This window comes from Euprymna scolopes, chromosome 24, assembly GCF_053919585.1.
Source record: "Euprymna scolopes isolate OS-2025 chromosome 24, ASM5391958v1, whole genome shotgun sequence".
In the NCBI taxonomy this organism is placed as follows: Eukaryota; Metazoa; Mollusca; class Cephalopoda; order Sepiida; family Sepiolidae; genus Euprymna; species Euprymna scolopes.
Window position 1 is genome coordinate 54,338,903 of NC_136505.1, and position 15,742 is coordinate 54,354,644.

The 15,742-nt window shown below is 34.5% G+C and overlaps 1 protein-coding gene across 1 annotated transcript in view; it reads right to left on the reverse strand.

Annotated features, from left to right (window-relative positions):
- Positions 1–11,932: 11,932 nt before the first annotated feature.
- Positions 11,933–15,742, reverse strand: part of LOC145246709 (tetratricopeptide repeat protein 21B-like) — a 1,013,541-nt gene continuing 1,009,731 nt past the window's right edge. The window contains exon 38 of the mRNA XM_080108443.1: positions 11,933–12,134. Within this exon, the coding sequence (XP_079964569.1) occupies positions 12,057–12,134 (78 nt within the window). The 3' untranslated portion in view covers positions 11,933–12,056. The remainder of the gene's footprint in view (positions 12,135–15,742) is intronic.

Sequence of the window (15,742 nt, forward strand, 5' to 3'; positions counted from 1 at the left end):
TTTTATCGTTATTTCCATGGCAAGTGCTCGTCTGAGATCAAATCTCTGACCCCTCCTCGCCAATCTTTAACAAAAAAACATCCGTCTAGCTGAAAGCACTGTCAATAATTTTCCCCATTCTTTATCTGTGCCCAAATTAAAATGAAAATTCCACGAGCAAAGCTTCTTTCTTGCGGAACTCTCTTCCGTTTGCCTGTTTCTCACCTGGTTACAACTTGGATCTCTTCAAGTTCAACATAATCAAATTCCTGATAAACCGCCCCCTTAAGTAAGACACTTTATCAAATCTCCATTACTAACAATTACTACGATATTATCCCATTGGTTACTGTACACGCAATAACGCTTATCCCCGAGTGGCTTCCGGGCCTTGAGAATTTGTGACTACCATGTAATATATATATATATATATATATATATATATATATATATATATATATATATATATATATTGTTTCCAAAAATGTGGTCATTCGCTGACCAGAGATTTTGCGGCCTAAAATTTGACTTCGCTTTGACGTCATCTTCCATCCAAACTCGTGACCGAGTTTTTTGTTTGACGTCATTTTCCGATGATCTGGATTATGCAACAAAGCTTCGTTAGTTGAATAATGCGTCACCACATGGTTAACCCCAGAAAGATTTTAGGAATGAATAGATATGTAATGCCCAAATACGTTGGGAACCTCTTAGCCAGACCATCCATCAGTCTATTTTTCCTTATACTTGCAGCTGTTCGTTTCACGAGCAACAGGTGTTCTCGGTTGAATACGGAAGAAAACGCTGTATCCGTTCAAACGATTTCGGGATTAATTAAGCGACAACTTTTTTTCCTCTTCGTATCTGCATGCATTCATTTAGGTTTTCATTTGATGAATAAAAAAAATCGATGATTAAATTCATGTTTTGTAAAGAAGAAAAAACCGCTCGAAGCCAATGACAGACATTGTTTTCCATCATAACGTGCCCTGTTGAATCTGTAGAATTGAAAAAGCCAACCTTAGCATAAATTGTTAAGATTAACTCTTACTATTTATAACAACGAAAACGTAACACAAAAGGAGAAAACCTTTTTAATAAACAAACAATGAAATGTATTTATTTTAGTTACCTACATCTCACCCTCACTCGAGAGAATGTGGTTAAGGACTCTTATTTCTCTAGAATTCTCGGCTCGTGTCATCTAGTCTCCTCTGAGGTTGTTACATGAAATCTAGTATGCTGAAAGCGAATATCGAAGCGGCAGGCAGGAAGAAAGACTACAATTTATTGTCTATCTACAAAAGCTTAATTTTCACAAAATTATGTACAAAAATGTTTTTACAATTCTCATTCAGATTTTGTAAGTTCTTTTCAAAGTCTCAAATCTCTTCACAGACACGACAGACGGATGGATGAGGTGGGGAAGGTCACGTCTCTTCTTGGATTCAACAAGCAATCTGCTTCACCTCCAACTCTACACTGCGACTCAACTCTATCTCACTAATTTTCGCATGACAGTCGTATAAATAGTAAGGTATGTGGATGGGGTGGAAATCCTCCCAGCCAATAAGATTTCACCACGAAATCGAAAGCTTTTAGGGTTTTTCGAGGGTACAATTCCCACACTGAAATCTAAATTACTCATTCTCCAAGCCAGGTGTTAATTCTGACATCCGACCCTGAGTTCATTTAAGGCCAGACAAGATTCTAAGTGAAATTTCTTGTTGTCAACTTTTAGCCGTAAAAAAATATTTTTTTCTGGTTTTCAAACAATATCTATTTTGACATGAAATAATATATATATATATATATATATTTATCTTCTCTATCTTACATCCTTGTGTTATCTGGCGTCACCCGGGAATAAAAAGCTACTTCAGCATAGTTCTAACGCTCCTCAATGGGGGATTACGTTACAAAAGCCAACCTTAGCATAAATTGTTAAGATTAACTCTTACTATTTATAACAACGAAAACGTAACACAAAAGGAGAAAACCTTTTTATTAAACAATGAAATGTATTTATTTTAGTTACCTACACCGTTGAGTGTAGGTAAGAGAAAGTTTGACAGTATCCAAGTGGAGAATGGGATTACGTAAAAAAGGACAGAAGGATTTTTGGTTGACGAAAGTTTACAAGCAGTTTATCTTCAGGTGAAGACAGCGAGTGCGCGGAAATTCAATGGACAAAGCATGAGAGAGGGGCAGGATGTCGTTGCTTTCAGGAAACTCTGACTGCCACAATTCCCAAAGGGATCTGAAATAATCCTTCAGAGGACAGATGAAATTAATGTGTCCTAAAATATAATTAAGCAGTTTGTTACCAAATCATCTTACAGGGAGAGTTTTTCGAATTGAGAAATAAATATTAATACTTGTGACTACTACAGGACTACAATCTGGACCCATAAATATATTCTCGTTATTATATTATATACCTGTTTCAAAGCTTTCGTTATTGGGACATATATCATTAGATAAGTAAGAAAAATAGATTAATAATAACTAGCGAGAAGGGTGTGCCCAGCTTTACCCGGACATAAAATACGCTTAAATATGATATTTTAATTTTTCCAGATTTCGTATATATTATTATAGTCGTGATTTCAAAAGTAAAAAGTGTTTAGGTGTCATCAGCTAGAATCGAAACCGAGATTGTAGCATTCAAAGCTGGTGACGTTACCACTGTACCAATGTGACACGTATATAAATCCATTAAAAATAAACTAAAATGAATGTGAAAAATATTTAACGATTTTTTTTTCCAATTTTGACCCATTTTTGCCCAATTAAAAACAATTTTTATTGGTTAAAAACCCATAAAAAATCTAATCATTTGAGGGTCCCTAGCGTCGCTTTTCGACTTTTAGTTTCGGAGAAGATAGTTTGAAAATATGAAGACAGACAGACAGACATATAGCCGTTTATGTATTAGATTACAAGAATACCTTTCAACAAAATAATGCGAACTTCATGGGTTACTTCAACTAATAAAACCTGGCCTTCAGACAACGCGACCAATGGATGTGCTTCTCCGAACCACTCGTGCATTATCAATGCCACGGCGACATTAATAAGCAAAAACCAGTTTCCTCGACTTTAATTCTATACAAATTTTTTTTACGTAAGAGTCACCACTTATCAAGGCCCAAAGGCCACTGGAAGATAAGGGTTAATGAATATCGAGTGGCAACAAGATATTAATCGTTAGTTGTGGAAATAAGGTAGAGATTGATTATTTAGGGGGCCTCACAACAAAAACTTGTTTGCATTGGACTTGAAAACGACAATATTGTAGTCAGCTAGAAAGCAGGATGGTGGAACAAAATTCCACTGGGGGCTAGTTCTAGGAAAGAAGCTTTGTTCATGGAACTTACATTTAGATTTAGGCACAGATAATGTGGGTAACTGTTGATAGTCGTTGTGGCCAGACGAGTATTTTTTTTGTTTTTTGTGAAGGTTTGGCAAGGGGGTTTCATAGATTGAAGCTCAGACGAGCACTTGTCATGAAAATAACGATAGAGCAGAGACAGGCTCGCAACGCCTCTTCTGGGGTGGGAGGTTGCAGAAAATACTCCTTTTTGCACACATTATGTGCACATTGATCCACGTGCGCATCTACTACAAAACTGTCCACTTCAGCATTTTTAACAAGCAACGTTTTCAAAACACAGCTATAAAAAAAAAAACTGTTTTTGGATTCAAATAAATGCAAATCTAAAAACAAACAAAAAAGTCCCTATTTGAAAACAGAATAACTTTCGAACGCCGTCTCTGGGGAAAAACGTTCAACGTTACGCCAGCAATGGAATTACGTGTTTGAAAAATAAGACAGAAAACTCCGTCAGTTCGACGACATTAATGGAAAACACCTGTCGAAGAAAAAAATTAAACAGAAATCCGTCACTTGATGTTATCTTTGTGATCACATGGATGAAAATTATAAGAAAAAGTTCTGTCATGTCGCTATCTTTTTTGTTTGAATACGTGGGATAATCAAAGCACAACAACAAACATTATTTACCAACAAAACAATGCAGTCGACGACACTTGACCGAGCAATGATACGATTCAAAAACAGTTCAACACAATACAATCGAAACATGCTACAAAGAAAATAAAGTACTCTCAAATCGTAATTATAATTTAAAAAAAAAACAAAAAACATAACGATTCACACATCATTCTTTAAATAACATTTTGAAAAAAAATACCTCAATGCCTGAACAAACACTTCAACTCTAGAATCAATTTTCGATTCTTCTCGACACCTAACACAGAAAATCACAGAATCTGAAAAAAAAGAAAACGAAAAAACAAAAATCTGGCACCTGAAAGCACGATAATTCACAACAAAATTCGGCTAGAGATTTTTATCCTCAGCCCCCAAAATCAACAAAGAGATTAAACCATTTCCATAATAATATGGTCTCTGTTCATTGCGGTGTAATGTTGTGCAGTTCTAGGAAGTCCACCCTCCCACATTCTTGTGCTGTCTAGGAGGTCCACCTTCCCATATTATTGTGCAGTTCTAGGAGGTCCACCCTCCCAGGCGTTGCCTTCTCTCTTTGAGAAGGGGATAGCTTATTGCTAATCGCCCGGGGCGCCCTTACTGGGGGAATGCCGACGAGGCTGCCTAGGTACTTTTTGCAGGTCAGAGTGCCACTCCTTAGGAGCGCTAACTTCTCAATCACTCTTTCCGACTCTAATGTCACAGTTGTTGGAGTGGGAGAAAACTATAAATCTTCACAACAAAATAACAAAATTTCAACTTCCGGTCTGCCATACAATGTCAAATTGTTTAGTCAGCAGCAAACCATTCGGATCTTGTTCTTCAAAAATAACAACGAAAAATCCAAACTGCAAAATTTCGTCCATTGGCGATGAAAAAAAAACCCTCGAAATGTAAAAAAAACTTTTTCTATTTCAATGCTAAAATCGATCCAGGAAGAAGAATGTTGTAGGAAGCCGCAGCGCAGGGAATATAATTTATTGCACAAAATCCCCAGGAAGCAATTTCTTTTAGTTAGTGAAGCGAAAATATTCAGTACTTTTACACACTTGTTAAAAAAAAAATTAAAAAGAAAAAGAAAAAAAAAGCAGTATGAGAAAATCGAAACTAATATTTCTCTTTCTTTCTACCTCTTATTTCGGGATAAACCCGGTACGTGTGCTAGATTCTGGGCACACACTTTGTATCGAATGGCCATCGACAAGTAGCAACATGTAACAATCAAACTTTTATAGTCCATCAAATTAGAAGCTGGCGAAGTAGTTCATACTAAAAACTAGGAGAGGAAGGTTGTTGTCTCGCTGATGTCAAGTAAATATATCCTTTTTTTTTTCATTAGTAAAACAATAAATTTGTGTAACATCATCTACGTATACCCAACACGTTGTAAAGTAAAGAATAGAAAAGAACTTCAACTCGCTTTTTCCTCGTTGTAACAGCGACATTTATTTCCTCATTCTCCCGCCAGGCATGACTTCCCATTACGGCTGTGACGTAACCCACGTCTCTAATGTGCTCTCGAACGTCATCCACGTCTGTAACACGGTCGTCTTCTCTAACGTGCTTTTTTCTCCCTTTTATAGTTTTTTTCTTTACCGGTGACGTCATTGCACACTCATTTGCTGACGTCCGCCCGCGTTCTGTTAAAGTTTGCCAAATGGTCACTATGCTGATCCACCTGATTGGCCCAGACTTGAACCAATTTTAGCAGAACAAATCTCCACATAAAGAAAATAGTTCGTTACTGCTACAAAACTTTTTTTTTCAAAAATCTATAGTTTTGCAAATCTCCAAAAACGTTTTACGCTAAGGTGCGAATCTAAAACTCTATATTGACACTTGCATGGCCGCCATATTAGTTTCTTTTTTAAGTTGCTGCCACAAAATATGAAATGTTAACACTGCTGAGTGACTGTCAATGCTTCCAAGAGTCAATGTTAGCGAAACGCCAGCCAAATAACAACACGCACGCTTGCACTCGCGTACATTCGAGTGATCTGCCGTTTCAAAGATAACTGTGGCACAACAGAAAATTGTAAAGATCTTCAGCTTCGATACTTTTCTAAATGGACGATTAAGATCTTTTCACAAATATTTGGTGACTGAGACGTGAGGAAATTCTAAAACAAAAAAAATATACGGTCAACATTAGTGTTCGGAAGACTAGTAAGCACCAAACGGAGCCGACAGTGTTTGACGCAAAACTCATGGGGATAAATGCGAGAAGTGGAAAACTTCCTTCAGGTTATAAAGATCGACTGAAAGCATCGTTTAAAAAGATGTCTGAGAATTCAGTGACCATGATAAACATTAATATGAGAAATCAGAAACTGGAGAAGCGGTTAATCGTTAGCCAGGTCTAATAATTGAATGAATATATATATATATATATATATATATATATATATATATATATATATATATATATATATATATATGTATATATATATATTTAGGCAGCATTTTCTCATTTAGAGTGCAGCCGGTACGTTTTGAAATGTTTGGGATAAATGTTTGAAAATGTATATATGTGTGTTTGTATATATAAATGTGTTTAATATATATATGTAAAAACAAAAAGGTCCGTCCACCTAACTTGTAACAAATTACCACGTGACTAGAAAAAATGTATATATAAGTAAATTAAAAAACAATCTCTACATTTATTTCTACAATATGCCTGAGGATGATAGAAGTACTTCTGTCGAAAGCGCTCGCGATTATGGATCCAACATATACAACTTCGAGAAGAACACAAAAAGGACTATTCGGAGATTGGAGAAGATAAAAAGGAAAATTGTAAAACAGAATAATTCCGTGCTATTCCATAATATTTGTCATATATATATATATATATATATATATATATATATATATATATATATATATAAGAGGATTAGAACAACAGTATAAAGAGCAGAGTATATTTTAATGTATTAGTAAATTCATTAATACAATTAAAATAAAATAAAATAAAACAGTGCTCGTTGTAATGTAGATATATAATAAGCTCGATAGGCATAAATATCCTAGAGCTATTTTAATATTGAGTAAGATGATTGATAATTAAAATTAAAAATCGGTTTTTAATTTTAATTAAAAATTATCAATCATCTTAATATATATATATATATATATATATATATATATATATATATATATAATGGGAGATATACGCGGTGCCTTCAATAAGTTTCTAGACTTTTCTCGTATAGACACTTTTATTGATAGTTCCCTTCAAAATAATCTCCTCTGGCTCCAATGCACTTGTTGAATCATCCCAACATCTTCTGGAAGGCCGCATAGAATCCCCTTATGAGAGCATGTCAATTATCCTCGTAACAGCCTCTTTCATCCCCTCAATTGTCATATAACGATAGCGTCTAAGGTTTTCCTTGAGCTTAAGAAATAATCAAAAGTCACATGGAGCAAGGTCTGGAGTATGGGGAGGATGAGGAATTGTCTTGATGCCTATCTTGATCAAATAGTCGGTGACAATTATGGAGTTGTGGACTGTTGTATTGATGCAAATCTTCCGCATTTCTGTCTCTTGCAAATAATTTTGAGTACAATTCCCACAATAACATCAAACTGTGGACTTATTGTCTCTATAGGCGCACGACGGTCTATATCCATGAAATTCTTTATTTGGCCAAGCAACTTTAGTGTTCTGACTTCCTTAGTCTTCTCACACTTCTCATCATCCCTCAGAGTCCCTACCTTCCTTGAATCTTTATGCCACTCAAAAACTGATACTCGATGCATGCAAGATGGTCCAAAAGCAGTCTGAAACATTTCATACGTTTCTGTTGCATTTTTTTCAACTTTAAAACAGAATTTTATTGCATGTCGTCAGGATTGTAATTTTTGAAATTCACTAGTTGTGACAATAGGGTTTTAGTAGGATGTATTCCAATTCCTGCTGTAGCTGTTCATTTGAACTTGAAATTCTAAAAATTAGTCAGTCGTCTCATAAGATGTACAGGGTGGAATGATAAATTTGTCACCCAAAAGAAAACAACATAACAGCTTTATTGTAAAACTTTTATTTAAAAAAGTCAATTCAGGTAACTTAATTACATAGTAGAGCTGACAGCTACTCATGTAGCCGCCTTCAGCCTCTGGTACAGGTTTGTAACTGGGTGTATGCCTTTTCCATAAGCACCGGCGGGAACGTATGACCAAACAAAGGGGTTCAGGTCGGGGGAGGAGAGGGGGTCAGTGAGAAAAGGGTACAAAGTCGTAGCACTCTTCTTGAAGCTGAAGTCTGAGTCTCTTTGGACTTGTGGGCCGATGCCGAGTCCTGCTGCCACACCCAGGGTCTGCCAACGGCTACCTCATTGCACCAGGGGATCACCACTTCAGCACATCCAGATACACTTTGGTGTTGACTTTCAAGCTGACTTCGAAGATGTGAGGTGGCATGATGTTGCCCACACTTGAAACCACACCAAATGCAATAACCGTGGCTGAAAATTTCATTGAGCTGTATCCTCAAGCATTGAATCTTCCGGATTTGCATACTGAGGATGCTGGCAATGGTCTTGTTGTCATAACTTGGATTGGTAGAGAGCATGAGTTATACAGTGGCACATCTCTGATCTCACTCATTGAATATTGTGTCACTTTCAGACATAATGGATAGCTCCTATCGCTCTTGAGATTTGTACACAATGGGCCAGCTAGTAGAAAAAAGAAAACCGGTTTTCATCAAACGGAAATGGAATCATGTTGTCTTTTTTATGGCAACAATTTTATCGTTCCATCTTGTATATCAATAACATACTAAATTTTTAAGAGTCTATGACAATTAAAATTCCCGTACAAAAATATCTAGAAACTTATTTAAGACACTTGTGTGTGTATATGTATATATATATATATATATATATATAGAGAGAGAGAGAGAGAGAAAGTGGCGCCAAAAAAGAAAGTCTGCACTTGTTATTTTTTCAAAAACCGCAAGTTTCAGTTAAATTCAGTGTAACTGGCTAAACAACCCCATCTGATTCGCTTTTTATAATGATATCTGTTCATAATGTTTAATTGAAGTATCCTAGTGTTCATGTCAATTTAAAAAATTAACTTCAAATCGAGAAGGCAAAAAGAAAATTGTTATTTAAATGTAACTTTAGGACATTAATGCAACACAAATACAACAGGAACACAATGAACTAGTTAATATTTAGTAATATAGTCCTTCTACAATTTGACAGCCTGCAATCTTTTGGGCATTCCTTGAATATACTGCAGCAATACTTTGGTAAAAGGTCATCCCACTTCTCTTTAATGTTTGTCCAAAGTTCTTCCAGATTTGAAATTTTATCATTGTGTAGCTGTTCTTTGATGTAATGCAATACGTTTTTGATAGAATTGAGGTCTAGAGATTGTGAAGGCCAATCCAAACATGGAATATCATACTCTTCAAGCAACCTCTTGACATTACCACCTGTGTAAATGGGAGCATTATCCGACATGATTCCGGCCAAAGTAGGGTAGAAAATGCTCAGTCAACATATTAATGTACTTGCTCGAATTAATTCGAACTTGGAAGCTAACTATAGGCCTGGACCATTGGCACTAATAACGCTCAACAACAAAACTGAACCTCCACCATCTTGCAGCGTTGAAACTGTGCACCTAGGATTAAATTCTTTGCCCTTCCCTCAACGGACGTACTGCTTACCATCACTGCCTAGCCTATTGAGCTTGATTTTGTTGCTAAAAATCACTTTCGACCAATATGAAGAGTCATGATCTTTATTGCCTCTGACAAAGTCCAAACAGTGCTTTCTGTTCTTTACAGAAATCATTGGCTTGTGTCTTGCAATATATATAGCCTTGCAAGTTAAATTCCTTCAATCTGTTCTGAACTATAGAAAGAGAGCACTTTTTTACAAGATAACATAGTTGTTAGATTTGGGGAGCCATTTAAATCTGTTTCTGAGGCTGTGGATCTTCATAGCATTGTCTTCCCTGTAAGAAGTAACTCTAGGACGACCAGATTTAGGAGCATCACAAAGACTACTGGTGTTTTGTTGCTTTTGTACAGTCATTCGTACCATTTTCTCATCTCATTTCAATCTGCAGTCTATTTCTCGATTGGATAAACCAAAATAGTGGAAATTAATGAGCTTCTGATGATCACTAAGACAAAAGTCAAGGCATATAAACTAAATGTTACCTTGTACAACCTGGAACAACAACAATTACGATTAGAGATGCTGTGTTTTTAGCTTTCCAAACGTATCTATTTAAATACATTTTTTTTTTCAATTTTAAATTGATATGCAACGCTTCAAGTGCAGGTAAAGAAAAAAAATCATTTTCTCATTATTTCAATATGTGTGGCTAATGCGATACCCCTGCTGATGACTGTTTTTGTTTTTTTTTTGTTTTTTTTTAAAATCTAACCATCACCAAGACCTAGGTACTAATACACTTTCCCTCATAGAATTCCACCATGCAGAAAAAAAGAATACACTCTTCATTGATGTTAACATCAAAATATATCTGATATAAACATATAAATTTGCTTATTTAAAAAAAAAATGCGTTGTTTTAAGCCTTCCAAACGTATCCATTTAAATATGTAATTTTTTCAACATATATATATACATATATAGATTTGTTTATAGCAATGATAATGAAAAATGAACTCATTTGTTAATACTATAAGTTTGAGTTTAGGTCTTTTTTTTTTAAATTAAACACGTGTGTTTAGAAATTATTTTTGCATAATTAAATATATGAATTATAAATATTGTAAGTTTATTTACTTTTATATTGTCCTCATGGATAATGCATAAGTTGCATTATTTTATTTTATGTGTTTGTGCACATCCTAAGCTCATATGCAATTAGAAAAATTGCCACTCTTTCTAGCTAATTGCTCATAATATTAGAAAATGGGTGAATTAAGATAGAATGAGAGGGGTTGTAAGAAGTATATAGATAGCCATGAGAAAGATGGGCGGCTTGTTCAGTTAATTACAAACTAGCGGGACCTGTGGAAATTCCACAAGGGATTCATTCATATATAATATATTGATGTTGGCATTCTGTAGATGTTCAGCGTGAATAAAGACGCTCTGATATTATTGTAGCTCTTTTGTTAAAACTACAGAAGTATTTATCTAAGCTAGCAGGGACGCCCGGCATAGCCCGGTCATAAAGTATGCTTAAATATGAAATTTTAATTTTGACAGATTTCGTATATATTATTATAGAGTTAATGTTCTATCGATTTTTATATATTATAAAGTTGTGATTTCAAAAATAAAAAAATATATCCATATGGCATGGATACATCAGCTTAAACCGAAACTTACGAAAAAAAAAAGGAGTATATATACATAACTTGAGTTCCTTCGGCTATAATCAAAACCGAAACCAAAACTTATAAAGAATTCTTGGTGAAATTATTTATTATAAGAAATGGAAGTCCATAACAATTAAACGACAGTCACTCGGATGTAAACATGACACACAAAATAAATAACACATATGCTATCCTATTAATATGTAGATAATAATGTGATTTATCGGTTTAACTGTGGTTGCTGTACCATCTACATGAGTAGGACGACGTTGAGATTGGACAGTAAAATCTAACAACACATAACTAATAAAATTAGGAATTGGACCTACAAACCAACAGATTGTTTAAATAATACATACGGTTCTTTTATATTGGACCATTTGCTTAAAAAAAAAAAAGAAGAGACTGAGCATGTGCAACAAATTGACTCGTTTTTCATCCTCGTCATGCTCACTACTATACCATTAAAAGATCTGAGAGATTATTTGTATAAAACGCCCCTTCCTTTGTGGAAAACAAACATTGGTTAAAATTTACTTTCTGAGCAATCTTTTTACTTACGGGTTTTATCTTCCAATTGAAACACAATTTAAACAATATAAATGCAACAACAAAAATTGATATGAAAAAAAGCTTTATTTTATTATTTTTTTTTAATTGTCAGAAAACGTTTTTGCATTATTAATGAAAGATACAACATGGACGGAATGTTTTCGGGGAAGTGTTTACCGCCAATGATTGTTAGGTTTTCCAATTGGATCGGGCTTTGTTGAGAATTTCTTTTCGGATTTTGGGAAAATCTGGATATGAGGCCAACACCTGGAAAATAGGAAAAAAAAAATAGTCATTCATGTAAAGTCAGAGGAAAAGTATTTAAAATTTAAACTTGTAATAAAAGAAAAAAGCTACAAGTTAGAAATAGTCTTGTGGACAAAAATATTAGTCATAAATCATCTATAATACAAATCTCACCTGTCTGTTTAAATATATGTCCGTATGTGTGTCTAAAACTTTCGACAGAAGCGACGGATTTTCACGAGATCGGCATTGTTTTGAAGCTCGACCCTTCGGACGACAAATATTGAAAAATTGGCTAAAAACATTAATTCCTTCTCCTTCAACTGGTCGCTTTTTTTTTTCACCGATATTTTCGGAAGTCATCCCCTCTTTTCGATTGACTAGCCTTAATTTAAACCTACGCCACTTCCGGTTTGGCGATGGACGCAATTCTAAAGACGTCATGTTTTTTTTTTTTTTCCACATTCTTTTCCTCCTTCGCAGTACGGGTTCGAGCCTACCAGCCTACCACCATTTTTTTTTTTTTTTTCAAAACACCTGTGCAACCAGGCTAGTATATCTATAACCTCAAATTTCAGAAGCATTAAAACAAGTCTTTTCTGAAAGATATTCGATAAAAGAACAGCATTCTAAACACGTGTGTGTTTTAAAACTAATATATATTATAATAGAAAAATGCGAGATGAAAAGTAATAAGCTTAAACATGGAAAAGTAAAGGACTAGTTGTAAAAACTGGAAAAGAAAAGGGCAAGATATTCTAGTAAAAAAAATATAATACATTTATAACTTAAAATATTGCTGAATTAATTGATTATATAATGTTATAAATTAAATTTTTTACAAAAATTCTAAATGCTCACATATTTCTATTGTAATCCATGATTTTTCCAAGCTTCCAATAAATTCATTTCTTCTTTGTTTCATTTCAGTCTTTCCCCCCCCTATAAACAAAACATACACATATGTAATAAAACAATATACAGTACTCGTCTGCTTTCAATAAAATTCCCCCAATTATCTCCCTTTCATTCTTTATATCTCTGTTTCACTTGTTACTTCTCTTTTCGCAAGAGCGGTGAATTGTTAGCAACAGTAGTCATGTAGTGACGTGGTTGCTATGAAAACCAGTCATAAAAAAAACAACGCTCACCTCCTTACGTCTTTTTACGATTTTGAACATCAGTAAATTCATCATAACTTTTGTTTTACTGAACGAAAATTGAAAATAATTTTTCCACAATATAACTGAAAAGGTGATCTATAAACTGTAATAATTGTTTGAAATTTGGTCGAAAAATGAGTTAGCAGTAAAGCTTTAAAGCAGTTCCAAATGACTAAAACTGTCACTTAACCGTGTTTGAACGATATATACCGTCCGGACGCCCTTTCTTGCTTGAATCTTGTCTTCCACGATCGGGCAATTCCATTTTAAAAAAAAAAAGGGGGATGACAGGTAAATTTATATATATATATATATAGAGAGAGAGAGAGAGGCTAAGGAATGAGGGCGGAGAGTTGTATGTTTTGGCTTCGATTTTAGCCGATGGCACTCAAATCATATTATATATATATATATATATATATATATATATATATATATATATATATATATATATATGTAATATTCTTTTAGTTTTAATCTTACTACTGCATATTAGTCACCATATAATAAGTGATAAAGATTTGTCTCTTTAATAATCACATGGGTTTCATTGGATTTACTTCTAGGAAACCAATTTATACAACCATTATATATCTGTGAAAGTGTGTGTGTGTGTACACTTCCTTACCAAATAACTCTTGTCAATTTTCGGTCTACAAACTCGAGAGTTGAAATAGGGTATTGAGATTTGGGAAAACTTTTTAATCAGTTTTTGGCCAGAAATGTGACGGTCAAGGGGTCAAAGTTCAAGGATTTTACCTTTGAAAACTCTACCAAATTCCTCCGCCAATTTTGGATTTAAACACTTGAAATTTTAAATGTAGGTTACTTGGACATAGAAGCCCAAAACAATAAATATTTAGGGGTCAAAATAAGAGTCCAAGTTTTTAAAAATTTGACCTCTGCGATCTCTACCAAATTACTCAGCCAATGTTTAGTCTAAATATTTGAAATTTTACATAAAGTATATTCAGACATAGAACAAGTTTTTAATTGGCTGTGGGCCGAAAATTTGGCTACTAAGGGGTCAAAGTTCAAAAGATTTGACTTTTGCGGTCTCTAGCAAACTATTCAGCCAATTTTGAGTCTAAATATTTGAAATTTTACATAGAGTGTATTCAGACATGCAGCAAGCTTTTTAATCAAATTTCGGGCAAACATTTGGCTGCCAAGAGGGCAAAATTGAAGGAGTTGACCTTTGCAGACTCTACCAAACTCCTCCGCCAATTTTAGGTCTAAACAATTGAAATTTTAGATGTAGGTTACCTGGACACTAGTCAAACTTTTTAATATATATATATATATATATATACACACACACACACATATGCACAAAGTTATGAACAGTACATAGGGCCTGAGCAAAGCCGAGCTGAACTGCTAGTATAATATATATCCCAAAATAAAGTTTACTGTCATTGTAATAAACACTAGATTTATAGAGAAGTTATCTGAATGGTGAGTTTAGTAACAAGATATTTATTCACCTTACATTTACGTTTCTGCATATTAGTATTGCCAGAGAAATATGGAGAATAAAATTAATTCCAAAGTTAATCGGTGCAAGGAAAGAAGCTATTTGAATAGAAAAACTTCTACAGTGAAAAGTCTAGTCAGATGAATTGAGATATTTTCATTTAAAGAGTATGAGTGCTGTAAGTTATTCAAAGCGTATTCCATGCAAGTACTTATAAGCACAGATGCTAGAGCCTGGTAGATAGTGAGAACCTATTAGGTCAGAAAGTCTTTTTTTAGAAACAAACAGGCAGAGACTAGTGGTTGGTGCACCAGTTTAGATGCGGCAACAGTATTCTTTGCATTTGCAAATGGTGAATTTGTAGAAATATATGGTACTGGTAAGTTTGAATGTTTGAAGGCTAAACAATATTGTAATGAGAAATTAATTTCTCACTAATGGTTTCTTTTGAATTGAAAGCCAAGTTTAATTTCAGAAGACTTTTCGGTGAGTAGCCCTTCTGTATAAGTCTCAGACTTTAAAACTCAGCAGAGAAAGAGCAAAAGATTGTGCTGGCATGCTAAAAGATTCATTATTTTTGTGGAGCAATTCTGGTTTCTGATTGGTTGCTAGAAGAACGTAGCTCCATTTGATTGGTCAGTTCCTATCGTCAGTATCTATAAGTAGAACCTTTCAACTTTCTGTAATCATACTCCTTATTCTATTAAAAGTATTGCAACAGTTATTGATATGGTATAATCATGTTGACACACCAGCTCCTATTCGATCCCCCAAGTTAAGCAAAGTTGAGCCTGGCTAGTACAAGATGGGTGACTATTTGGAAATAGTAGATATTGTATGTCATCTACCCTAATTAGGACATAATCATGTTGACACACCGGTTCCCACTGGATCACCGAAGTTAAGCAACATTGAGCCTGGTCATTTGTACATGAGTGACCATTTGGGACTTCCAGGTGCTGTATGTGCTCTCTGCTTATCTTGGCATT